Source organism: Lepidochelys olivacea (genome assembly GCF_965140295.1).
Source record: "Lepidochelys olivacea isolate rLepOli2 genome assembly, chromosome: 3".
Lineage (NCBI taxonomy): Eukaryota > Metazoa > Chordata > Testudines > Cheloniidae > Lepidochelys > Lepidochelys olivacea.
Genome location: NC_140413.1, coordinates 178474440 through 178501516, shown reverse-complemented (window position 1 = coordinate 178501516; position 27077 = coordinate 178474440). Strand labels below are relative to the sequence as shown.

Below are 27077 nucleotides of genomic sequence, written 5' to 3'. Positions count from 1 at the left end.
GCCGGAACAGGGTACTTAACATATATTCCAGCACAGCCTTTGAAGCTGTGAAAGCACAGGTGTGCTGCTACAATGTGCCTCTGGGAACAGATACGACGATTAAGCTCACAGCAGGCAGAGGCCCTGTGACAGACATGGCTCTTAGCCCCTACTAAATAGCGTGATGCACACACACCAACATCCTAGGTGGGAAAATATTTACCCTAATAAAAGAAATGTCCAGTAGTCGACACTTATTGTTTCTCTCCCTTGCAAGTGTAAACTACTCTTGCGAAAGCTGGCATCACCCAGACAGACCAGCCTCAATTTGGCATAAGAAAGGAGAAAGAGAATAAAGGAGTACAGAGGTATAAGTAGGGGACCTACAGCACCATGATTTTTGAGTGCTTTTCACTATCTATCTGCTGGTCAGATAAGTGACAGCCTCCCAAGGCTTCTGCAGCTAAGAGGGTCCCTACGCCTTGTCCCTTATTCGTCTTTCCGCGGAATTGAGTGACCGATCCTGGCTTGGCACCGCTGGAATCGAGAGATGCAAGGAGGGTAAGAAGCACCCACACCTGATCTCCTATCTTTAGCGTACACATTTTGAAATAGAGCTCTATACTTTGTTTTCTTTCTTTGGGATTGTGGCTCCAGTTTTGTAACTTGTTTGTGTGTGTAACATCTCTACATTTAAATAAGTAGGCACTAGCAATTTTGTAACCACATGATTAGAATCTAGCTTAATAAATTTTGGTAACCATTTATGCATTAGCCTGACTTGTTTTCTCTGGTTTACTGTAAAGCAGCCAACACAATTAAAGAACCTCAGCCGTTTTGGCTCTAAAGCCTGGCCATTAGGTGAGAGTACTAAGAGCCTAGCGTTGAGTTGTGCCGCCTCCACGGGGCAAACTCTTGGGGCACCTGTCAGTCAATCCTGGCTGCCCGCTGCGAAGGAGCTCTGAGCTCTAGCAGTTAAAGTCACGGGTGTGGAGAGGCTCTTAGTGCTGCCATTGGGGCACCTGTCAGTCAGTATTGACTGCCCGCTGCGAAGGAGCTCTGAGCTCTAGCAGTTAAAGTCACGGGTGGTTAGGACCTTGGGGCATCCGTCAGCCTAGCCCGGGCTGCCCACCGCGAAGGGACAGTGCGTCCTAGCGGTTAAAGTCACGGATGGTATAAACGGGCATAGCTGGCACCTCACCAAACATCCTTGGCCGTCGGCTAACACTAAGTGAACGGCAGGTTTGAGCCACTAGCAAAAGTGTCCAAACTGAGGGCTGCCGTGAATCTCTGAGGCAACTAAATCTGCCAATAAGCGCAGGACCCACCGAGGCAGAGGAGGAACTTTGTCACACTTAACAAATATTGGGCAACGTGCAACATGTGGCAACAACCATGGGAATATTATCCTCATTGAGGTCTAACCTTCAAGGCATCACGAGCACACCTTTCATCTACCAAATGCACATTCCAAGGTTATCCTGCACCTACTCAACCTATTGTTGAATCCTCCTTACAGCTATCTAGGTTTCCCGTGTAAGGCTTCATGAGCCATGGCATTAAGTGGTATGCCGGGTCTCCCAAGATCACTATGGGCATTTCAACATCGCCTACTGTAATCTTCTGGTCTGGAAAGAAAGCCCACGCCTGCAGCATTCTGTACAGGCCGATGTTTCTAAATATATATATGTGTCATGCACCTTTCCAGACCACCCCACATTGATGTCAGTGAAACACCTGCAGTGGTCCACTAGCGCCTACGCTGTCACCAGGTGGTCCGGTGCCAAAATTGGAATATGCGTGCCATCTGTTGCCCCTCCGCAGTTAGGGAAACCCATTTCTGCAAAGCCATCCGCTATTTCACATACATTACCAAGAGTCACGGTCCTTCGTAGCAGGATGTGATTAATAGCCTGGCACACTTGCATTAACGCAGCTCCAACAGTCGACTTCCCAACTCCAAACTGATTTGCGACCAACCAGTAGCAGTTTGGAGTCGCCCCAGCTTCCACACTGCAATTGCCATACGCTTCTCCACTGAGAGGGTAGCTCTCATTTGGGCATCCCTGTGCCGCAGGACTGAGACAAGCTCAGCACACAGTTCCAGGAAGGTGGCTTTTCTCATCCTAAAGTTCTGCAGCCACTACTCATCATCCCAGACCTGCATAACGATGCCATCTCACCACTCAGTGCTAAGTTCCTGAGCCCAAAGGCAACAATACACTGTGTGCAGGTGCTCCATGAATGCCAGAAGTAATCTCATGTTGCTCCTACTGATGTCAGATAGCATGTCACACAACTGTGAATCCCATTGAGTTCAGAACTTCACGATTAACTGCACTGCAATTTGTGATGTGTTACTGACAGCAAGCAGAGAATTTGACTGCAGTGCAGGATCCATTCTTTCAGACACAGTTGGTGGGGCGAGCAGAAAACAAGGGACGTTGAAAAATGCTGCAAACTGAAGATGGAAGAACATGGACTCCTGGGACAGAAAGCAATGCATCATGGGACATTGAGCCCTGACCCATGATGCACTGCGATCCACTCTTCCTTTCCACAAGATGCAGCAGAAGGTGGAGAGCTGAACCGTGGGATATCTACCCACAGTGTTTTGCTCTCACTGTCGATGCTACTGCCCCAAGTGTGGACACGCTCTGCCAACAGAGGAAGACAGGGTGAACATGCAATAACTATTTTCTTTTAAGTGCTTTTTGATCGTTGACAAAACTTTCGGTGAAAAAAACTCTGCTGGTGTAGACTTGGCCCCAAACAATAAAAGCAGTGGTGCTGTAGGGTCATCTTTAAAAGAAGTTGTTAATAAAGGATGTTTTCTTGACTATGTAATGAGTTCTGGGTGGAAAGGGAAAGTGACTGACTGATTTAATGCCTCATCCAAACCTTCAAAAAAAAAAAAAAAAAAAAAAGGTAGGGTAGATTCTATTCCGAAAGGAAGACTTTGTGGGTTCAGACCGATTTGGATTGTTTTCTAAACCAGTTTTCACAATAAGCAAGGACCTATGGTCAGAGCTAACTGAAAATTACTTTGGACCAGATCCAATTTAAACCAGTTGAGGAGTAGTTCCATTGAAGTTAATGGAATTAAGCCAATTAACAAACAACTGAAGATCTGGCCATTTATGTCCAGAGAGTTGCAAACGGAAGAAAAAACATCCAGTAAACTTTGTTTTGGAGCTACAGGCTTGTTTGTTTGTTTTTAAATAAAGGATGACTCCCCTTATTCTGCTCTGCAGAATGAGTCCATGCAGAAACTTACTGTTGTATAATTTTATGCATACTGCTACATAAATATAAGAGGGTTTCATTGCTCTGTAAGCAAGTACAAAAATACTAGTAATACAAATAATTCATCATCATCAGAATAACAGAAAGTGGGAAAGCTGTGTTTTCTCAACAAATTTAGCTGGGCTAAGTCTCAAGCAGGATTCTTTTTTCTGTCAGAAACTTATGATGAAAGAACAGAACTGAATTCTGAGAGGCCTACATGCTCCTGGCTTCTAGACTAATCTCATAAGTCAGAGGGGAAAATGAGAATAGTGGAGATGACGCAGCACAGGTGACATGTTTCTTGAATTTCACACACACACACACACACACACACACACACCAAACCACAAGGAAAAAAACACCATCATGAATCCTTCATTCTTACAAACATGAAACATTAGCAAGAGACAGGACCTGATCCAGCAAGGCACAAACCTACCTCAGCTTCCTGTGGCATCAGCAGGGGATGGGGATACACCACCTCATTGGCTCGGGCCCTAAGAAGCAATGCTTTTTGGTATGTTTATATGCACACATTACAATAACTTACGTAGCTAATATAAGGCCTGATCAAATGCCCACTGAAGTCAATGGAAAGACTTAATGGAGTTCAAAGGGCTTTACATTGGGCCCTTAGTGGCTCTTGGGACACACTGCTAATACACATATCGGTAGCTTTCACCAGTCCTCCCCGCCTGTCTCAACAAAAGGAGTAAGTGCAAATTACCAATCAAATCAGTTACAATACATAAAAGCTCACTACCACAGCAGACTCATCCAATGCCCACAGAAAAGAAACCCAAAGCCAGCAAAGAAGCACCACAAACAGGTTTTTAAAAAGCAGAATGCTGTGACTGTGTGAGATCATGAAACACATCCAAATTATTATCAGTGCTAACGGCACATTCAAACAGGGTTTGGGTTGGTTTGTTTTTTCTTTTTACATACCAGTTGAGGATATCTGATCATCACAGAGTTCTCATTCACCTAACAAGCTGGCGGAAATGCTGAAAAGAGTAGAAAGCAGTAGACAGATAGCAATATTTTAGCAACATTTATAAAAGAACTGAAAGCAACTAAAGGAGAAGATTACAGGGTTTGTTTGTTTTCATCAGTCAGTTTTTTTCACTTTCAAAAATTACATGCAGTTTTGCTAATTGTAGGTGCTGTTTTCAATAAGGTCTCTCAAACCGATCTGTATAATTAAAACAAAATAAAGAAAAAAAGGAGAGACTACTGTTTGTACATAAGAGATCTGATAGTATGTGGCATACATTGCAACACTATGGTAGCCACCTTGAAAACACATGTCACTTCACAGTTTAAAATCTGGAGAGGTTGTATTGACTATTTTATGTAGGTCCCTCAAAGTTTGTGCGTATATGTCCTTTCCTTCCTTCTAAAGAAAACCATAGGCCCCCAATTCAGCAAAGCACTCAAATATACACTTAATTTAAACTTTAAATGCATTGCTGAATCAAGGCCGCTATTACTACAACATTCCTTACCTGCTCTAATATTTCCTAACCTCTTTTTGTAAGTCAGTCACGTTTACAATGTATGGACTAAGATTCTGTAATATCTACGTAGATGTATATTTTAAACTAGATAGGCATTACCGGTGGAATTTTCAAAAGAGTGTTCAGCATATCTTAACTCTGCTGCCACTAAAATGAGTGGCAAGACTCCCTCTGACTTAAGTGGGAGCACAGTGAGGCCAGTGCTGAGCGCTTTTGAAAATCCCAGCCTAAATACATAACTACTTCTAAGCTACATTTACAACCCATTACCTTTGATAACAAATGCTTCAGTCACCAGGCGCAGATGGTACAAAGGTTCATTTTCTATGGAGATGTCATCAATTCTTGTTCTGGCATACATGCTGACTGCATCCCTGTAGGATCCTTCCACATAATGGAGCTTCCCAAGGATCAACACTGCTTCAGTCATATATTTAGGCTGGAAAAATAAAGGTTTTTCTGTGGTGAGATACGTGGACAGCAAAACAGCATTACCTCAGAGAAAACTGTGTGCTAGACATAAAGCAAAAAATCAAGAACATCTGTTAGGAATACTCTAGGTCTATAGTAACTCCTTGTTTAACGTAGTTATGTTCCTGAAAAATGTGACTTTAAGTGAAATGATGTTAAGCGAATCCAATTGCCCCATAAGAATTAATGTAAATGGGGGGGGGTTAGGTTCCAGGGAAATTTTTTTCACCAGACAAAAGACTATATTACAGATACACATATATACACACATACATACACACACACACACAGAAACAAACAATTTAATAATGGTACACAGCGATGATGATTGTGAAGTTTGGTTGAGATGATGAAGTCAGAGGGTGGGATATTTCCCAGGGAATGCCTTACTGCTAAATGATGAACTAGCAATTGGCTGAGCCCTCAAGGGTTACTTCATTGTTGTTAAAGTAGCCTCATACTCTACAAGGCAGCACAAATGGAGGGAGGGGAGACAGCATGGCAGACAAAGACAGAGACACACACCCTGTGTGAGAGAGAGATGCGCATTGCTCCTTTAAGTACGCTGACTCCACTCTAAGTACACTGCTTGTGTAAGTAGATCAGCAAGCTGAGCAGCAAGCTCCCTCTGTCCTGAGCCCTGTTGTGTGTCCCCCTGCTCTATGGAAGATGGGGTAAGTGGGGTGCAGGAGCAGGGGGGACACCCTGACATTAGCCCTACCCCCCCACCCCCCAGCAAGCAGGAGGCTCCAGGGAGCAGCTCCAAGGCAGAGGGCAGGAGCAGCACATGGCAGTGGGGGGAGGGACAGCTGAACTGCCGGTAATTGATAGCCTGCTGGGTGGCTGCTGTACAGGGAACTTAGCGGAGCGGGGAGCTGATGTGGGGGGCTGCCGGTCCACTCTGGTTCCAAACCCCAACCAGCGAGCTGCAACTAGGGCTGCTCTTCCTGCAAGCAGTGGACAAAGCAGGTGGCTGCCAAACAACATTATAAGGGAGCATTGCGCAACTTTAAACGAGCGTGTTCCCTAATTGATCAGCAACATAACAATAAAACAATGTTAACAGGGACAACTTTAAGTGAGGAGTTACTGTACTTGGTCCTGCCACAGCACAGGGGGCTGGCCCTGATGACCTCTTGAAGTCCCTTTCAGCATTACATTTCTATGATTATATTTTTAGTCTCAATACTGCTGGCTTCCCCTGTAGTTAACTCTCAAAAGCTAGGCGTGGAACACAGTTGGTGGACAAAGACTCCAGCCTTAGGCTCATGCTTTCAAGTCTGAGATCAGTGGGTAATAAAGTGTTAAAAACTGCTCTGAAGCCCTGTTCTGGAACCTACAACATGGGGGCACCAGAGTTGATACCCTCACATGGATCTGGTAGAGCTATTCTATTGCACTAGCAGTTGTGGACGGCATACAGAACTGGGACAGCGTCACTGATTTTACACAGGATTTGTTTCTATTTTTTCTAGTGGGGCACTGCTCCATCTGCCCCGTGGCAAGCCCACTACAGGGATGCCCCCAGTGACCCCCAAATGAGGTACAGTTTCCTCTTTTCAAATTAAAGAACAGAAATCCATTTCCAGCCTTCTTTCCCTATCCCAGCTGGCGTGACACAGGGAATAGTGCAGCCCCAGAATCACAGCAACTATGTGCCTCCTGCAGCCCCCCCGGGGAAAACAGGGCCAGGGATATGCATGCCTGATGGGGAAACGTGAGGAGCTAATTTGTTTATGCTCCTCACTCCCCAAGTAGCTCTGGACCACAGTGAATGCAGGACCCCTCTGTACCCCACTACAGTGTGCACATAGTAACAATGAGGAGGGGCAAGTCTAATACATGGTCAGTTTATGTGGCCTATTGGAAATGTAAGTGCCCTGCAAAAGAACAATAATTGGTTTGTGACCTCCATTGTGTCTCTGATGTATAAACAAGGCTCAGAAGGTCTGAGGATTTTGTTTCTTTGTTTTGCTTTTAACTTCTTGGATTTTTACATTGAAATTTAAATCTTGTCTCCCCATTTTCCTCAGAAAGTTCTCTGTTCATCCACAGAGTCTAACAGGATGATGACATTGCAAGTACCTAGGCACTGAAACCTAAATAACTAATAAGAGGGAAAGCACCAGTCACTTTTGAAAATCTTGGCCCAAGTATCTACAAATACATTGAAATAAATGCAAAATGAGGGCCTTCTGCAACATTCACAAGATCAGGCCCTTAAACAGATTGAAGCAAGTCCAGGATTTCAGACTATGTTTTTTTTCAATCCTTCAAAGCAAGTTGTATAAGCATGATGTGTCCCATAATGTAGCAAATTCCTATCCTCTCAGCCAACTCTTTTCAAACGATTGCCAGAAAAAAATTAATGTGTATCAGTAAAGGAGCATATAATTTACTCTAGTACTCCAAAAAAGGGATTCTTCCAACTGAAGATACCGCAAAGAAATAACGAATGGGACATTAATGACATGTTAAGAAGCACAGAACTGTGTGTAAGAAACAGGTGGCCACAGATAAATGATGCAGATGTTTTGTATTTCTGTCTAACAACTATACCACAGTAGCATCAACATGATAACGATTTGCGTCTACTGAGAGTACTTACTAGTAATTTTCCTCTGTTTAGAATACCGGTCAAATACTTTTTGGCTTTACTCATTTTTGGCTCATTCTTTTCCATTAATGGAATGGAGTCCTTTATTTTGGCAAGGTTTTCCTTTAAACACTGCTCCAGAAGGGCCTCTGCGAGCAGCAGATTCCCATAGTCCACTGAAAGACACAGAAGAAGGAATAAGAGAAGTCACGTAGTGCTGTATTCCCATCTATCGTAGGATAGAAAAACAAACAGTATCTTGTCCAACTGTATAATATTACCCTTATCTAAGGGGTTCAAATGTAAGTACAGGAAGATATTAGACTATAAAGAGACTGAGGATTCTTCTGCTTATTGGACATGTTAGTTTCCTACAAAAAAAAAAAAAGAGGAAAAAAGAGGAAAAAAGGCAAAACTTTTTTTCCATTTTCATCTGTAGCTATCTTTTCAAGTGGGGGGCATTTACTTTTGTAGCAGACTTCACTATATTGCCATCACTAATTCAGCTGTTGAAAACAGGGTTTCACAGTGGAAATTTTGAAGGGCTAATAATTTAGGGCAAAATTCAGCATAGCACCTAAATACATGCTTAATTTTACATATGTACAAGCATGTATTATATGTGCAAGTGCTTTGCTAAATCAGGACCCTGGCTGTAGAAAATTGGTTGAGATCTGTATGCCAAGTTTCAGATATGTCAAAAACAATTTTTTTTTGTAAAAATAAAGTAAAAGAACCAAACAAACAAAAAACCCCACTAAATCCCACAGTTAAACTAAAGACAAGTTTGGAGCTTGATTCTGCAAAATAATTAGTGCAAGCATAACTCTTATTACCAAATGTAAGATCCCATCCTGTGAACAGTTACGCACATGAATAATTTACAAATAGTCTTAGTAGCTTCATTCAACATGACTGTTCATATGAGTCAAGTATCTCACATTCCACGGTGTTTGCAGAATAAATAAATCATTGAGATTACTCACAGAAGTAAGCGTTAATGTTAGTAAGATCTCATGTTAATATTTAAGGGTCAAACCTTTACATTGTTCATATATAAATCAAAGGCCCAAGCCTGCATTGCATGTGCACTTAAAATTCCAAATCTAGGGAATCTTCAATACACAGAGAATGCAGGAACAAATCTTTTTTTTATTTAATATTTTTAATTTACAAGACAATTTTTAAAACACTAATAGTATTACAGATATGATATTTTTGCTACACAGAAAAATAGAAACCAATCTGACATTAAGACCGAGTTTTCTTGGGTGTTTTGTTTTTCTTTTTTACAAAGCATATTCAGTTGCTTTCTTAATTTGTGAATGCGGTTACTGCATCTGCAAAAAGCCAATTAGATACATAACTGCCCTTTTGTGAACGCACAATTACCTAATTTGTTTGAACAATCACAGTAAATACTTTTATATATTAGGGTCGCAATTACATGCACATTTTTAATAATCAGGTCCTAATAATCAGAGTTACTTAGCATGCTCACACATATTTTCCCCAGCAGTGTAAGAAGACTTCACGTCACTACACATTGTCATTTTACATTCAGTAAAGTCAGTACATTACTTTACAAAACCACAGAAATATATAAACACACAAAAAATAGACAGTAAATATATATATATATAAAAATAGTAAATAAAAGTATATCTCACACACACACACACACATACTGTACTTATACACAAAAACTGCCACAGCATTTTACAAAAATTCCATCCTGACACTGCAGTTTATAAAAACACTACAGAGGCATGATATTAGAATTTTTTCTTTACAGAACGTTTTTCACATTGCAGGGACACTCCCTTGTTACCATAGGACCACTGAAAAGTGCTGTACCTCTGGAACTGATTCATTCTTTAGTCAGAGAAATGAAACTAGAGATTTTCTCCTTCATAACTACCAAGTGACAATGTCTTGGCAGGAGACAATTTTTAAACTGATGAAACCTGACATTATCCCTTTAAGTAAAAAATACATTAAAAAAAAATCTCACCACTGATTCTGGCCCTGACACCTGTTATCAGAGCCACACAGTGAACCCTTGTGCCTGTGCAAAGCCCCAGTGAAATCAGTGCAGCTCCACATGGGCACAAAGGTCTGCAACACAGATTGAACTGCAGGGCTGGAGCCTGTAGTCTTACTAATTCTACATCCAAACAAAATATATTTTTAAAGAATTGCAGTTGTGAAAACAAGCCCAAATACATCAAACAATTTCCTTGCTCAAAAAGACACTGCCTTTGAAGAACTCTATGGCCCCATCCTGCAGACACTTTTGCATGCGAGTAACTTTACTCACACAAATAGTCCCATCAACTTCAACAGCGGTACCAGTATCAAGTCACAGGATCAGGTCCATTTTGTTTGGTTTCTTAAAAAAAGAAGTCATTTTTAGCAAGAGTCTAGATCAGATCATTTACTTATCCTTACAAATTCCAAAATCTTTGTCTACTACGGTGTTAATAAAGTAGCCCAGCGCTCCACCCATGAACAATTTGATAACAAAGCAGTGTGTCCTGTCAATGGGATGAAAACATTGGCAGGAAAGAGATAATAAAAATATAATTGCTATTTAGAACTTACACTACCTTGACTGCTTTGGTTGGGGTGGAGGGCATCAGAACATCATAACACCACATGATACATTTAAATAAGAGAGCATCCTCTATAAACATAAGAAATAAAATGATCTAAGAGGGTCCAGAAAGAAGGGAGAAAACAAATATAACGCCCACAGTGGTCACACTTTCATAGATTTTTTTTCAGGTGTGGTGGAATGAGATGGATTTCAGGGGTCGAGACCTCCACAGTTTAGACCCCGTCACAACAGAGACCAGATCATCTATCTATTTACGAATCGATGGCAGGTAGTATCTGAGCCCAGATAACTAGCAGGCTGAAGATCGAGGAAGAGGTCTCAGATATACAGATTTTGCTGTAACTCTTACAAAGGAGGTATCAAAGAACAATGAGCATAAAAATCACTTTGGCCCCAAACTTGCAAACACACACACGCACACAGGAGTGGGGTGGGGAGGCAGGAGGTGAGAAGGGGTGGGGTGAGGAGGCGAATGGCAAGCCAGCAGCAGGGTGAGGAGGGCGGGTGGGGGTCTGGCTTCAAGCAGGGATGGAGTGAGGAGGGTGGGTGGGGGTCCGGCTGAGAGCAGGGGGAGTGGGAGCCACCAGCGAGCAAGAGTTCTCACGGTGGGCAGGGGGTGTCTGTGGCAGGGGAGTGAGGAGGCAAGTGGCGGGTGAGAAGTGGGTGCATAGGCAGTGGGTGGAGCCCCACTTTGGGGAGGCTAGCCCCCGACTTCACCCCTTCTGCCTGCACTCCCACCCTCGGCAGCTGGAGCCCCGAGACCCCCTACGCCTGGAGCCACAAGCCCCCCGCCCAGAGAAGCCCTGAGCACCCCTTCCCCCACGACCAGAGGAGCCCTGGACTGGCTGAGACCCGCCCCCCCGACACCTGCCGGGAGGAGGCCCAGGCTGGCCGAAGCCCAGAAGATCTCTGCCCACTCATCCAAGGGAGCTCCGGGCTGGCTAAAACCCTGAGCTCCCCAACCTGCCCGAAGCAGCCCCGGGCCAGCCACAGCCATGTCTCCTGTCCCGTCCCCTCCCCTCCCCAGACCCAAGCCACCCAGATGTGTTTTTCCTTATTATTTAGACTTCTATTATGTAAAAGCATTTTTAAATTTACTTCAGAATTGTTATACAGACTTTTACCAAAAAAGCACAAGAAACAATCATAAAAAAGACAAGAATGTGCAAAGCATCATATTTGTATTTCTATTCTGTTAGGTCCGGTAAAGAATAGAGATAATGGTGCATGATTTTTATTATTGAGTCTGCAAAAAAAACCCAACCAAACCTTACATAAATAAATTACAATGACTTTGATGTATATGTGCGCATATTAACTTTAGGAAAAAATAAATAATTTTAGGAAAAAGTGTAAGTGCAGCCAACACCAAAAAATTTGTTCCAAGAACCCTTGGTCTAAAGTGTGGCCAAGATAAACATAGCCACACAATCTTTCCAAATGCTAGAGAGAGAGCAGTTTGCAGATGAGTTCATTCTGGATATTCTCTAAGGTTCTGGGTGAGCAAATCTTAACAGGATGTGTGTTCAAACAAAATGAATCATCCCAGCAGTCACTAGTCTCCTCCCCACTTAGATATGCAGCATGAAAAAAGAAAGGGGCAAATCTTTTACAGGTATATGCTTGCTGAGCTAGATAAACCAATTTCCGCCCTGAGCTATACCGATGAAAACCCACTAATTCCATCAGTGGTGCATAGGAATAAATGAAGGCTGAATTTTGCCATGAGTTTTGTTTGCTTTTTTAAATTATTATTTCCCTTAAGATTGCAGATTAGTCTCTCCTTCTTGCAGGTTCACATTTTGGGTCTCTCTGCTCCTCCTGTTGTCAAGTACCACGACCAGCTTTACAAAGACAGGTGAATCATTGTAATTGCATGACTACATACAAAAGCACTCACTCTTCTGGGAGTATTTTTCCTCCTTCCATGTTTTGAGACAGTCTGCCCTGCTCAAGAGTGAGACCCTTAGCACACACTCTAGAATTTCCTTCCATAGGATGAGTAAGAGATCAGGCCAGCTGCTAAAAACCATCCCTGTTCAACCTCTTTGGAGCAGGGACTTCATTTATTGTATGTTTGTACAGCACCTAGCACAACAAGGCCCAGCTTGGTTGTGGCCTTAAGGCACTACTGCAATATATATGTTTTTGCTCTAGTTTATAAAACTAAGTGGATCTCCACTTCTCCGCTTGCAAAGGACATATCTCGACTCAGCCATGAGTCAAAGCTTCCAATGAGCTACTCTCCAATTCCCAATTTAGCCATTTCCTGATCAAACCAGCTAAATACACTGGCGAGCTAGTGGTTCATGGCAAAATTATATATATATATATAGTGACAGGTTTCAGAGTAGCAGCCGTGTTAGTCTGTATTTGCAAAAAGAAAAGGAGGACTTGTAGCACCCTAGAGACTAGCCAATTTATTTGAGCATGAGCTTTCGCGTGCTCAAATAAATTGGTTAGTCTCTGAGGTGCCACGAGTCCTCCTTTTCTTTTTGTACACATAGTAGTTACAGACACAAGCCACAGGTTTGTTGTCGGGATACCCCTAGAGAGCCCCTTAGATCACTCTGTGCAAGCAGGAGACAAACGCCACACACGTACGCTAATGCGGGCGGAAATCCCACAAAACCCAGTGCTATCAGCAGCCCGCTGGGGAGCCCCACCAGGACCCGGCCCGTTTCAGGGGCCGAGGAAAGGTCAGTCGGCGCTCGGGGCTGGGGCGCACGCCCACAGGAGCCAGGCGGCGCCCAAGCAGCCGGGGAGGCTGGCTTCACAGCCCTGCTCTGCCCGCGGGACGGGGCGGCGGGGCTCGGCACGGGTCCGCAGCGCCGCTGGCTCCAGGGCTCGGCCGGCCGGCCGGCGAGACCGCCGGTGCAGGGGCAGCTGGGAGCCCGGCGGGGATCGCCCGCTCAGCCTCACTCACCGGAGTCCTGCGCGTCCCCGGCCCCTTTCCGCGGGGGGCTGGCCGCGGGCAGCAGCAGCTGCCTCACCAGCTCGGGCAGCCTGTCCCACTGACACTCCGCCCGGCACCTCTCGATCTCCCCCTCCAGCTTCAGGTGCGAATGGGAGCCCTTGGCAGCCATCTTCGCGTTGGCGTCTCCGCTGCCGCAAGAGGGAAGTCCCTGGCTGGCAGCGCCCGGGGAAGAGCCGCCCCCCCCCCGCGCCTTGAGCGTGTGCCGCGAGCGCCGGGTGCATGCTGGGAAGTGAAGTTCTCGCTGCAACCCTGCGAGCCTCCGCCTCGCCAGCGCCCCCCAGTCCCCGCCGCGGGGAAACACCCTCACTTAAAGCTCCGGGGTTTGCCTCCCAACCGGTCCGCACCCCTTTCCTCCTCTGCTTTAGGGTGACCAGATGTCCTGATTTTATAGGGAGCGTCCTGATATTGGGGACTTTTTCTTATATAGCCACCTATTACCCCCCACCCCAGTCCCGATTTTTTACACTTGCTAGCTGGTCACCCTAGTCTGCTTTCCGCTCTGCTTTGTATTACTATTTGCTAACCACCCTACCAAGGCGCTCTCCACTTCACTTACTTAGCACTTGGACCGTAACAAGCGCTAGGACTTGTTATTACTGACCTGGGAGGCTGGCTCCTCTTCCTTCCCTTTTATTCCTCAAGTAAATCCCTGGACTCAAGAAAGGAGTGTGTGATAAAGGAGGAGTGAGCAGTGCTCAGAGAACAACAGCCCTCTGAGGATCAATATCCTAAAATAGCTAGGCATCTCCATAATGATGAGGTAACTGAGGCAAAGAGAAGGGAATAATAATATTGCTTTGCTCTTCTACTGCGCTTTCCATCCGATGATTTCAGTGTGTTTAACAAACATCAATTTATTAAAGCCTGGCAACATCCCTGTGAGGTAAGTATGATATCAGAAACAGAGACAAAAGGATTAGGTGGCTTGTTCCTGATTGCACATCAAGTGTATGGCAGGGCACAGAATCCATCTCTCTCAACTTGCAGAGCTCTGCTTTGCTTGCTAGACCCTACTCCTTCCTACCAGAACTCATCCATCAGACTTTGAGGTCAACTCTTTTTATTTCCTTTCACCTGGTAATTCCTACTAGAAATCTTTGCATCCATAATAATAATCATTTAAAATGTATTAGTTATCATCCAAAGCAAGTTTTATGTTACATATACACATAATGATGCTGCTGCTAAATACATCCATCTTCTAGAAATCTAGTGCATGGTCTAAACTGTTTGTCTTCTCTGTTGGGCAGATTGTGTCTTCTCCTGTGTTTTTTATCATGCCAACCACACTGATTGTACTCAGTGTACCATAAATGAAACAATAAGAAATGTTTCATTTTTTCATTCACCTAAGTGCTTAAATTTCATTCCTTCTAGGGAAGGAGACAGTGCCAGAACAAAGCTTTTGTATGCTCTGCAGTACTAGAAAAGACATGCACGTGCGCACACACACAAATCTGTTTTTCACATTTCTATTCCCTTAAGTTTTGACTAGAATTTTAGTGCACCTCTTAACTCTTTTAGTGCTTGTTTGGATATATATATATATTCTCAGCAAAAGCTCATTTCTATATATCTTATATCCTATCACAATTCCATCACTTTCCATTCCAAGTACAGAGCATACTTCTTTGACCTGGATTTCACAAATAAAAGCACTTAAAATGTCTTCCTTCCCCGTTTTCCTGGGAGAGGACTGGCAAAGCAATCACAAGTGGTAGGTGCTAGTGACACCCCTGAATGCATCACTGGAAAGTGCTTAAGAGACTATGGTGATTGACATGGTATAAAAACCTGGATACAAATTAAATGATTGGAAAATGAAAAAAATCACAAAAATATGCCCATTGGAACTTCCAGTTAAGCGTGCTGACAAATACTGTTGTATTTAGGTGATAACTGGATTGTGCTTCCTGGTGACAAGGTGATAATCTCTATTTCACACACACACAGTACGTACATGTGGAGTCAAACAGATTCTATGAGGCCAGCTCAACTCCCCCACAATCCACAGAAGTCCCAATGCATGATTGGGACTTCACTGGAAACAGGGCTGAGAGGAAGAAGCAAGGAGCAGCTGCTATATAGGGCAGGCTTCCCTAAAACAGGGATTAAAAGTCCATGAGAAAGAAAGCAAAGAAAGTTAGTGTCTGTCAGTCAAACTAGTATTAACTCCCATGGTGGAAGCAGCTATGCAACACAGCATGAGAGACTGCCATGCTCACAAGAGAGAGGGGAGACCATCTGTGCGGGGCACTTGTTTTGCATGTCTGGTCAGAAATCCCTAAGCTCGTGGCCAGTATTTAGCAAGGATCCCTGAACACATCTCCTACCCCCACCCCACTAACAGACACACATGCATTTTCTGCAATGCCGTTATATCCCCATACAACAAGGGGATGTGAAGAAAATGCACCACAATGAATTTTTGCGGTTTTTCACAAGTACATTTCCCATCCAGGGTTTTTTCTATGGCAGATTCTGGTCTAAACTTATTAGTCTAGATCCTTTATTGCCTAGCAAACATGAAACATTTTCTAGTTAATATTTTTATACAGAAATGCATATTAACTATATTGAGACATATGTGAATTAAAATTGTGAGCAAAAGTTTGGCTACGTTGAAGTCAATGGCAAAACTCCAAGTGACTTCAGTGGGGCTAGGACTTCACCCAGTAAATTGACATGGCCACGTGGACCTAGAGGTTGTGAATCAGGGTGCAAGGATGCTAAATTCCTACCTCACAACTGTAGAGTTTTCAATAATGATACAGTTTGCACCCATATTTATTACACCCCACAAAACTACCCCCACAACAAACATGGCTGCCTCAACTTCTCATTTTCTGACAGTTAAAAGCAAACATTTAAAATCCAACTGTATTTTAAAAAACACTGTATCTGTTGATTAACTACTTCAGTATAATAATGAGTACTTTCTGTTCTTCCAGTAATGTGTGTGTGTGTTCTGGACTAAAAAATCTTAAACTCTTGAGGTCTATTTCACTCCGGAAGTGGTTATTAACTTGAAAACAGGAAACACCCATAATGTATCTAGTACTGAAAAGTTTAAATATAAGAACTGTTAGACAATTGGGGGAAAGAGAGGTAGAAAGAGAATGGATAGAAGGAACAGAGTGGACAGAGATATTTTCTAGAAGATATTGCTAGCCACAAAATATTACATAGGGGTCCCTAAAGGAACTTACTGATTTCATAAATTGTGATGAACCAAAAGAAAACAAAATAGCATATCAGTTTTGGAATCCAGAATTGTCACAGTCTTACTGTACAAAGAAGGAAATACCTATGGTGTGGAATATCTCTAGGCACACAAGATGAAATATACTTTCTTTTAATACCTTCTCAGACTCCTACATATGTACTAGCTAAGACATTTTCAGATACATAGAATGTTGCATTGAACATTTAACTGGTTTACAAAAAATTAGGATAGCAAGTCTGGCAGAGCCTAAATGTTTGAATGAGCATCCGTACCAAACTCTAACCCTCCTAGGGTTCATCCACCACTAAGGGGTCTTAATGGTCATCCAGATTTACACTCCAAGGCAAACTGATTTCAATGGTTCTTCCAAGAATTAAGGAACTTTCCTGGCAAGAACACGTTCATCAAGAGTCAGCACTGGTGCTATTGTGATGCTGGTAGACCAGGTGCCAGCTGGACAACTGAACAACTGACATATACATAGCTGGAATTAGTCTGACTCAGTTGTGTGTTAGTATTGGTAAAACAGGTATTAGAATTCTAAGAATGTGTTTAGTGTTTAGACTTTATGCCAGGGGTAGGCAAACTTTTTGGCCCGAAAGCCACATCTGGGTATGGAAATTGTATGGCAGGCCATGAATGCTCACAAAATTGGGGGTTGGGGTGCAGAAGAGGATGAGGGATTCAGGTGGGGGTCCGGGCTCTGGGGTGAGGCCAGAAAAGAGGAGTTCAGGGTGCAGGAGGGGGCTCTGGGCTGGAGCAGGGGGTTGGAGTGCGGGGGTGAGGGCTCCGACTGGGGGTGCGGGCTCTGGGGATGAGGGGTTGGGGTTGCAGGAGGGTGCTCTGGGCTGAGACCAAGGGGTTCGGAGGATGGGAGGGGGATCGGGGTGGGGCAAGAGACTGGGGCACATGAGGGAGGCAGGGGTGCAGGCTCTGGGGGGCACTTACTTCAAGCAGCTCTCAGAAGCAGCGGCAGGTCCCCCCTCCGGCTCCTATGCGGAGCAGCAGCCAGGAAGCTCTGCGCGCTGCCTGGCAGCTCTGCGTGCTGCCCCATCCGCAGGCACCAGCCCTGCAGCTCCCATTGGTCATGGTTCCTGGCCAATGGGAGCTGTGGGGGCAGCATGTGGAGCCCTCTGGCTGCCCCTATGTGTAGGAGCCAGAGCGGGGACATGCCACTGCTTCTGGGAGCTGCGTGGAGCGAGGCAAGCTCCCGACCCTGCTCCCTGGCTGGAGCAGGGCAAGACTCAGACCACGCTCCCCGGCAGGAACTCGAGGGCCGGATTAAAATATCTGGAGGACAGAATGTGGCCCCTGGGCCATAGTTTGCCTACCCCTGCTTTATGCAATGCTTGTATGTTGCTGCATGCTTTAATCTCACTTATAACATAGGTATCTCACATTATAAGGTAATATTTCAGCATTTGCATTGTAAGCCTCTAGATCACCTCCCAGGAGAGAGACATTAACTAGTGTAAAGTGCTGATCTCTTATAGAAGGTGTTACATCCTAGCCGACAAGGAAGGCCTATCAACAACAGATGGACTAGAATGGAACATTGAAGAGGTCAAAAAACTTTGTTGTTTACTCTCTCCTGCCCCAGAATATGAAGATGAGTCTTGCAAGTGAATTTCTCCCATCAGCTGAGTTTGCAGCTTAAAATAGAGTGGGGAAGATGGACTAAAACCCCCTAACAAGGAGGAACTGTATCTTTATGCTGCTTGGACTCAGGGCAACAGGAATTACTAGGCATAAACAAAAGATCCCCAGTGCTTAGCCTGGGTTAGCCCTAAAGTGCTTGCTTATCATAGAAGCTTCCATTACGTTGGAAACTTAATATTGTAACTCATTTTTGTATGTATGTTTACCTGCTTATCCTTGTAAATAACTCTTTAATTTTCCTATATATCTTTACATAGTCTATTATAGGACTGGTTACAAGCATTGTCTTTGGTGTGAGAACTAAAGTGCAACTGACCTGGGGTAAGTGACTGATCTTTTAGGACTGGGAGTAAGCTGAATATTGCTGTGATCCTTGGCAAGGGACCATCCATCACAAAGGTAGGCTTACTACGGTGGCAAGACAAATCAGAGTACCCCAGCAGACTGTCTGTGACTCTATGTTAAGGCTATTATAGTGCCTGAGGAATTTACACTTGATGAGTGGTTGGTGAAATCCAAGTATAGCACTCAAAACCAGTTTGGGGTTTGAGCCCTTTTTCCAAAGTCTGCCCTGAGGTTGGCACTAGTACTCTTGAGACACTGCAGGACAGCTTGACAGCTATACTTTCAATCTGGTCTTTCCCTCATTACTATATCTGGCTCATAAATGACCATTAGTCAATAAAGCTAGTCTAATAACTAACAGAGAACAATGTGATGAATGCTTACAAAAGCAAAAAGACTGAACAGACTTCTTGAGAGAGTCAAGGTTCCTAGAATAAACAGGGAGTGGACTGGTACAATGTAAACAAAAGGGAACACAAGGGAGATGAGAGAATGTGATGATGCATATAAAGAATATTAAGTTAGTGATATAAGAAAGCAAAGAACATGGGGGATCACATGTGAAGCAGCCAAACTAGCATGCTCCAGAAACATGATAAACACAACCATCAACTATAACATGAAGGGTGAGGAGCTTCTAGAACCAAGGACAAAAAAACAAGACCAAACATGCACACAGAGCATGAGGGAGAAAAAATCCACACTAGAGTTGAAAAAAGTCCCCAAAACAGTGGTACGCCAACCTTCATACACAAACCAAAGCCATTTGCTGTGACAGGATGACCTGTCCCACTTAGTAGATTATGCAGATGTTCAAAATATGGCAGTATATGCCTTGCTGGGCATGGCAGGGCTCTGCAGGCTTGGTGCCCCCTTGCCGGGGCTGGGATGTAAATGGTCACACTCTCCCATTGCAGACGGTCACCGCTCTCCATTCCAACCTGCCTTGCCCAGCACTGGAATCGGTACCAAGCAGAGCCTGCCTACAAAACTGGAACAGATGCTGTGAATGTTCTTCTTTTATGCGTGTTTCAATGGAATTTTTCAAACTGGGCCATGCACAGTGACATCCCCGCTCCTGACTCATGGGCACTGTGGCAACAGTGTGGCAACCAGGGCTGGGCTTGTACCACTCTTGGCTTCCTGCAGACTCAGGCAGCCACAGGCCTGGGACACCTTGCGGCGGGGCGTGGCGGGGAACAGGACCCAAAACCAGCAGTGCTGGCAGAGTGACCTAAGACGGCTCAGGACAAGGCAGTGCCCAGGGCCACATCCCTGCCTTGGGGGTGCCAGAGCCCCACCCCCGGGATACACAGCCGCGCCCACTTGACCACAAGCCACACCGCTGGGGAGAGGTGCAGACACAGGAGACCAAGGTGGGGGAGGAGTCATAGTGGGAAAGGGCGGGAGGGGTGGAGTCACGGAGGAGGCGGGGCACTCGAGAGGGGGCGTGTCATGCCGAGCACCTGACCCCTCCCCTCTGCCCCACCTGTCCCTTTGTTTTCGTTACACGTGGAATTTCCAGGAGCCGTGACGTTCCCCCCGCCTGGGCAGACGGAAGCCAATGAGCGGGAGGGGGCGGGGCAGGACGCCAGCGTGCGTCGGGTCAAAGATGACCCTGGGGATGGTGGCCGACCTGGCCCAATCCCGCTCGCACCTGCCCGTGACTTAGCGCCCTGTCCTGGGACATTCTACCTGCGCAGCCGGTGAGTGCGGGGCCGTTCCTCACACGGCGGAGAGTCGTGTTTGGTGGGGGCTGGAGGAGCCGCCCCCTCCACACCGCTCAGAGGCGGGGACCGACCGCCAGCCGGGCTCGGCTCGGGCGCGAGGAGTTTGTGGCGGGCCTGCGGCAGGGCGCAGGAACCTGCCTCTCTGCCCGTCCGCTCCCTCTGGTCTCCCGCGCTGGGTGCCCCCCACGTCGGGCAAGGCGTTGTCCCGGGGCGAGAGGCGCGCGGGGAGCCAGCCCAAGCGACTCGCCCAGGGGCTATGGCAGAGCTCTGGTCAGGCGGGGCCCAGCCCGCGTTCTGTCCCCTGCCGTTGGGGGTCAGGAGGAGGGCAGATGGCAGCACCGCCGTTGGGTGAGGCCTCAGGGCCGCGAGGGGGGTGTTTGCGGGGTGCCTAGCAGCAGGAGTAGGGCTAGAGTAACACGTAGATGGAAACGTACCGTGGCGCTGCCTTTTGGCCCTGGCAGCGAAAGCGATTAACCGAAACGAACGAATGAACCTGCAGTCATTGCTCCCATGCCTCCTGGTCACTTTTCCTGCTAACTGCTCGCAAATTGTAGTGAGGCTGAGTAGTGACGCTGTAGTTCTATTTTTTTTTACAAAGCTTCAACTCATGAAGGCGAACGTCTGGATTTCAGTGCATTTTCAACAGGCATCTCCCTTACAAGCTAGCGGTAGCCGATGTTCAGGATTCTCTGTCAAATTCTCTTCTGGTGTAAGTGAATTGAAGTCAGGGGAGTTACGTCTGCAGAAAACTTGGTCCTCTTTTATTCTCCGTTTACAGCTGGGGAAACCGAAGCAGAGAATTTGAGAGTTGCCATATATCCTGTATCAGAGTAGCAGCCGTGTTAGTCTGTATCCGCAAAAAGAGAAGGAGTACTCGTGGCACCTTAGAGACGATGCCACAAGTACTCCTCTTCTTTTTGCATATAGCATGTAGTGAATCAGTGGCAGAGGTGACAATAGAACTTAGGCTTTCCTGGACCCTAGTTCTTGTTTAACTGAAGGTGGTTTTGTTTGTTTTTAAACCCATGTAGTTAGATCATTCTAAACGGCTTTGTGGACACTCTTCTGTCATAAAAATTACTTATTTCAGTTCAACTGTTCCTGAGTGTCAGAAACTAAACACATCAGTCATGTATATATCTGAATAATAGTTTGCATCAGTGTAAAGTATAACAGTTTAAATTCACACCTTCTGTAACTATGAGCAATTATGGTGACTGTGTTAGTGTCCTCATGAAAAGGTGTCTTTTTTTCCTTGCTGTTTTTTCTGTTATCAAAGACAAAGAAGATGGTTCAGGGGAACTGTGAAGAAATATTGGTCCATTCCAAATGCCTAGTTAATAGAACTAATATTTTCATAAGTTATGCAAACTCTGTGTAGCATCCTGGCAGTAGGCCATAGAGTTGTGAAAGCTGCCATTAGTATTTGCATCTCTGGAACTCCTAGCTGACCTGCTACTGCAGCTCAAAGTGATAGCAAACCTTCTGACAAACAAATAATAATAGCAAACAGGTAAATATCACTTTGTACTTCTATTTTAGTCCTAATTTGGTACAGTCATTGACTCTTCAGGGACGTTTCTGAAAAAGTAGATCAATATTGTTTCATGGTAGGGTTCATCTTTATAACTTTTGTCTTAGTTCTTATTAATACATTCGACCACTTAAAGCCATTCTGTATCAAGCACTTATTTTGCTTTCACCTATATTACATTCTATTCATTACGTCATGATTTTAATGATTTATACTTTTTCCATGAGAAAGCAACATTAATGAGTGCCAAGTGTTTCAGTAGTGTGCCAAATTTTTATACTTAATTACGTATTATATCTCCTAGGAAAATACTGGAAACATCACCCTAGAATTTGGGTAGTAGCACTACATTTTCAAAATAGCCACTTTGTCATTGAACAGAGCCACAAAAGAATTGAAACAAAGACTACACTAACATATGAACTCTAAACAACTTTATAATGCACTGTTGGTTAATAAGATTCATTAATATAGCTTAATAAAACTTAGAATTATGACAATCAAAGCTATCAGTTTAAAAAATTCTGTTTCTATAGATGTCTGTCCTAGTTTTAAACTGGTATTGGAGTATTTCCACTGCTGCTTTGTTTTTTTAAATATTTCCAGTAGTGTTTATGATGTCATGCAACTTAAGAAAGGAGACCTACTCGGACTAACTGAGATTTTAAGAAAATACTGTAAAATGCATCTAGGTGAAGTTGCTGTGGCTCTTTGACTAGAAGACATTTACAGAGTCACAAGTAATTGTTGTGGCTTTGGCTTCTGGAAAGATTAGTAGCTGCACATTCCCAGCCTGAAAATGTAGTTTCTGAGAATTATCACAGATGGGTTTTTTTAATTGGCATTTGGCGAGACTGAAGAAATTTTTGGTAGCAGTCCTTCTGTTTTCTGCTGGGGGAAGTACTAAACAATACACCCAATTTTATTGCCTAGCACAAAAGGTGTGATTTTTAAGTAGTATTAATGAAAAATATACTTGCATCCTACAATTTAATAGGGATTTTATATGCCCATTATGTTCATTACATTGAAAATCTTGCATTTTATTGAGTGTATTTTTCATATGTATTAATGTATATATTTTCCTCTTGCTAGGAGATCATGACGGCTTCAAGGATGTTTAGTGTGTATTTGCTATTCTGCCTAGTGACTGCGTTCTTGATCTCCTCTGTAGCTGAGAAGCATGTAGAGGAGAGTCATCAAGCAAATATTCGTCTTGATAAGAACCTAGTACAAGACAAAGAGTATGTATTTTGCATTCTGTAAATGTAAACTTGTATTGCTCAATGATTCACTTTGAACTTGGAGACTCCACTATACAGTGGGACTCGGGGACCTGGTAGCCCTGTCTACACAGTATGGAGAATCTATTAGCCAAAACTATTGTTCCTTGTATATACTGGCCATGGAAAACATTCTGGGGGGAAGTGTGTATTATGAACACTTACAGGGTGAGATTCTCATCCTCTCTCCTCTTTACAGTGGATAGAAGAACCAGATCATCATAAAGAGGCCCTAAAAGCTGATGGGGTGGGGAGGGGGAATTCACCCAGTACAGGCTGTGTGGAAGACTGGCATAAGGAGAGAGCCTTCGGAGGCTACTGTAACTTAGACAGGCGCCCACCACTGTCTAAATTATATCAAAGATCTCTCTAGCCCCTGTAGCATAACAGGATCAAGAGGGCACAATGGTGGCTTAAAACCACCATACACTCGCAGACCAGGGGGAGAGCTGTTCTGTTCCACATCTCTAAGAGGCTCCACACAGAATCTTATCCAAAGTGTTGTAGACTATTTTCCTGATCAAAGAACAGTTAAATATAAACAGGCTTTTAAATATTAACTAGCTGGCATTATTTTCTATTTTCAGCCACATCATGGAACACTTAGAAGGTGTAATTGACAAACCAGAATCTGAGATGTCCCCACAGGAGTTGCAGCTCCATTACTTCAAAATGCATGATTATGATGGCAATAATTTGCTTGATGGATTAGAACTTGCCACTGCTATATCACATGTACATAAAGAGGTGAGCAGTATTTATAACAGCCCATGTGGCTCTTCAAATTAATGAGTACTCAAAAGTAGCTCCAATGAGAACATGTATTTTCTGTATAGTCAGATTTTCTGTAATATCAGTCTCGTTTTGTTTTATGAAAGTACTAAGTAAACCATATCTGTAACTTTACAATCAGTGCCCCAGAAAGGCCCTATCCTAGCTTAGGGCATGTCTATACTACCTGCTGTATCGGTGGGCAGCGATCGATCCAGCGGGGCTCGATTTATCGTGTCTAGTCTAGATGCGATAAATGGATCCCCGAGCACTCTCCCCTTGACCCCTGTACTCCACCGCCACAAGAGGCGCAGGCAGAGTCGACAGGGAGCGGCAGCAGGCGACTCACCATAGTGAAGACACCGCAGTGAGTAGGTCTAAGTACGTCAACTTCAGCTACATTATTCACGTAGCTGAAGTTGCTTAACTTAGATCGATTCCCCCCACCTAGTGTAGACCAGGGCTTCGACATTGTGGCCTGCTAGGGTGAATGTGGCCTTGAAGAGCATGATGACTATGCAGAGGAGAGAACAGCCTGGTGGGCAGGGTAGAAAGGGGGAGTTACCAGCTATGTATGGTGTGTGTGGCCAGTATGTTACAGTGCTGTTGTGAACATGCTCTTTTGCTGCAAGTCTGTTTCTCTACCTCTTCAGGTGGGCAGCCCCTTATTTGAAGTAAGAAATTTTCACAACCCCCTTACCTTTATAGTAGGTGTATCTGATATAGGTGTGTGTATATACACACACACACACACACGTATATACTTATCTTAAGAGCATAATAAAGAATTTGACCTTGAAGGATAACTGTATGTGGAATGAGGGAGCCAGCTATTCTTTGCTTTTGATTGTAATACAACTTTCAACCTTCCATGGCACTGCAACTCACTGATTGAGAGAGAAACTGCTTTAACTAATATCTTTCTTGTAGGAAGGTGGTGAACACTCCCAGGCAATGAAAGAAGAAGAGTTAATTAGTCTAATTGATGATGTCTTACGAGATGATGACAAAAATAACGATGGATACATTGATTATGCTGAGTTTGCAAAATCACTGGAATAAGTTTTATTTTTTTAAATTTCTTCTAGTTATATGCAAATGTGACCCAGTATAATGTGACTTATTACTGTCTATTATAAACTAATTGTACAAACCACCCTCTGTGCTGCAGTATTCATGGTAGGAAGATATGTTCTTATTCCACTCTAATTCTTTAGGTTGAAATGTGTGGGTGTTAGTGAGGAAAGAACACTACATAAATCAGAAGTGATGGAATTACACTTGACTAAAAAGTAACTAGCTATCTCAATCTTGAAAGTGCTAATATGAAAAATTACTAATTACATATGCTTCAGCCTCAGTTGGCAAACTATTTTACATTCCTAGTATAAGGATAGCGAGACAGTACACCATTTTCCTCTCTCACTTAAGAGCCCTAATTTAGAAAATGCCAGGAAAGCAAGAAAATGTGACTGCAGTGCTCCTTTACAAGAAAATTCTTCCCAGCTCCACATTAAACATAGAACTTAACAAAAAACTTGTATATAAGTACAAAAATTCAGAACATAGAAATTGTAAGATAAAACAAGATTGTTGAATGTGGTTTGTGCTTGAACTTTAAATGACGATACCCTACAGAGTTCAAGTCTTTGCAAAAATAAATATTTTTAATTGTATTTACTGGCATACCCATTTATATTTTTCAATTTCCTCCCATAGGTCAGGCTTTTCTAGAGGTAGTACTTTACTGGATTTTTCTCTACCCTAAATGGTCTTTTTAAGAAAACATAAGTATTTTTTTATTACATTTAACGCTGTAGCATTTAATAGAATAGTTTCTGAAAACTCATTTTGAAATTCATGTTATCAAACTGGCTTAATACAACACTTCTGTTTAGTTTTTTCTATACCATGGACTGGTCTTATGTTATAGTATTATTCAGCACAACCGTATAGTATAAGAAGGTAATGCTGCCTTGTTAAGATTCATATTGATGTATCTTGACACACATTATGGTGTTATTTTTAGAAAAAATACAAAGTATTTCATTATTAACACTTGGAAGAGCTTAAAGATACTTGAATTATCTGCTTACGAAAATGGTCGTAAGAGTATTTTCAATGTTTTGGTTCAACAAGACTCAAGTCGAGCAGATTTAAGTATAGAAGTGATGTGCTGCTGCTTTTTTTGACACTGTCTTAAGTGTAGCTTAAATCTTAGTGCATCAAGCAATCAGGTTCATGAGAGAATCTAAATGCAAGCTTTTCTGTAAAGACACTTTCTGTATAAAACTATTCTTATATGGGGAAAAATGTATTTGTAAAGTTTCCTGTTTAAATGTTTGTGCAATGAAAACTGTGGGTCAGATATTCTTGTAATATTTCCTTATTTTGACAGATTTGTATAATGGCTTATGAGGGATATACAAGCAATAAAATTTTGAAGCTGATGCAATAGCTTGAAGTTGAAAGAATAATACAAGAATACTTTCCACTTAATTCTTCAGGGGAAAAAAAAAATCCACCCAATTCTACCAGCTGAATTTCCTTGCTGCCATTATTTGTATTACTGTGGTGCCTAGGGTCCCTAATCATGGAGCAGGACTACATTATGCTAGGTGTTGTACAACATAGAACAAAAAGATGGTCTTTACCCCCAAGGAGTTTAAGTATAAGATGAGAGCCCAACAAATGGGGAAATGCAAGGAAACAATGAGACAGTATTGATAAGCATAATAAGTAGTGATGCTAGCACACCAGCAGCCTAACCTTGTTTCCCATGTACCTAAAAAAAAAAATATATATATATATATATATATATATATATATATATATATATATATATATGGAATTAAAAACCACTCTAGGGCTATGTCCCTTTTTGCTCAATAAAATCATTATTTCTGGCAGCATTAGTGTCACAATAGCAAATATTCCTTACAAAATATTAGTCTCTGTTCTTCCTGAAATATTGTGTTTTCCTGTGTACGTCTAACTCTGGCTATGTTTAGCTTCATTTTAAAAAAATAATTACAATTTAAATGGTTTAAATGAAATCTCTTTCTATTCACACCTCAG

At 43.4% G+C, this 27077-nt stretch overlaps 2 protein-coding genes across 5 annotated transcripts in view; one reads left to right on the top strand and one right to left on the bottom strand.

Moving 5' to 3' along the window:
• The window catches only part of TTC7A (tetratricopeptide repeat domain 7A), a 276049-nt gene extending 255113 nt beyond the window's left edge, over positions 1–20936 (bottom strand). The window contains exons 1-3 of one of the 3 annotated variants that reach the window (XM_084622482.1): positions 20846–20936; positions 7867–8030; positions 5058–5226 (exon numbers count right to left, since the gene is read on the bottom strand). In XM_084622482.1, coding sequence (XP_084478608.1) covers positions 5058–5226; positions 7867–7941 — 244 coding nt within the window. In that variant the 5' untranslated portion in view covers positions 7942–8030; positions 20846–20936. Of the gene's footprint in view, positions 1–4215; positions 4266–5057; positions 5227–7866; positions 8031–13400; positions 13591–20845 lie in introns of those variants that run through there. The other 2 variants (XM_084622481.1, XM_084622483.1) reach the window with 2 other exon arrangements.
• MCFD2 (multiple coagulation factor deficiency 2, ER cargo receptor complex subunit) lies at positions 19931–26795 on the top strand. Of its 2 annotated transcripts, XM_084622485.1 has the most exons (5): positions 19931–20057; positions 21010–21120; positions 23041–23189; positions 23816–23975; positions 24930–26795. In XM_084622485.1, the coding sequence occupies exons 2-5, from the start codon at positions 21019–21021 to the stop codon at positions 25059–25061; spliced, it is 543 nt and encodes a 180-aa protein (XP_084478611.1). In that variant the 5' UTR covers positions 19931–20057; positions 21010–21018; the 3' UTR covers positions 25062–26795. The 2 variants fall into 2 exon arrangements, with proteins under 2 accessions (XP_084478611.1, XP_084478610.1); XM_084622484.1 differs by lacking the exons at positions 19931–20057; positions 21010–21120 and adding an exon at positions 20265–20387 and having other exon boundaries at positions 24930–26794.
• The last annotated feature ends 282 nt before the right edge of the window (positions 26796–27077 follow it).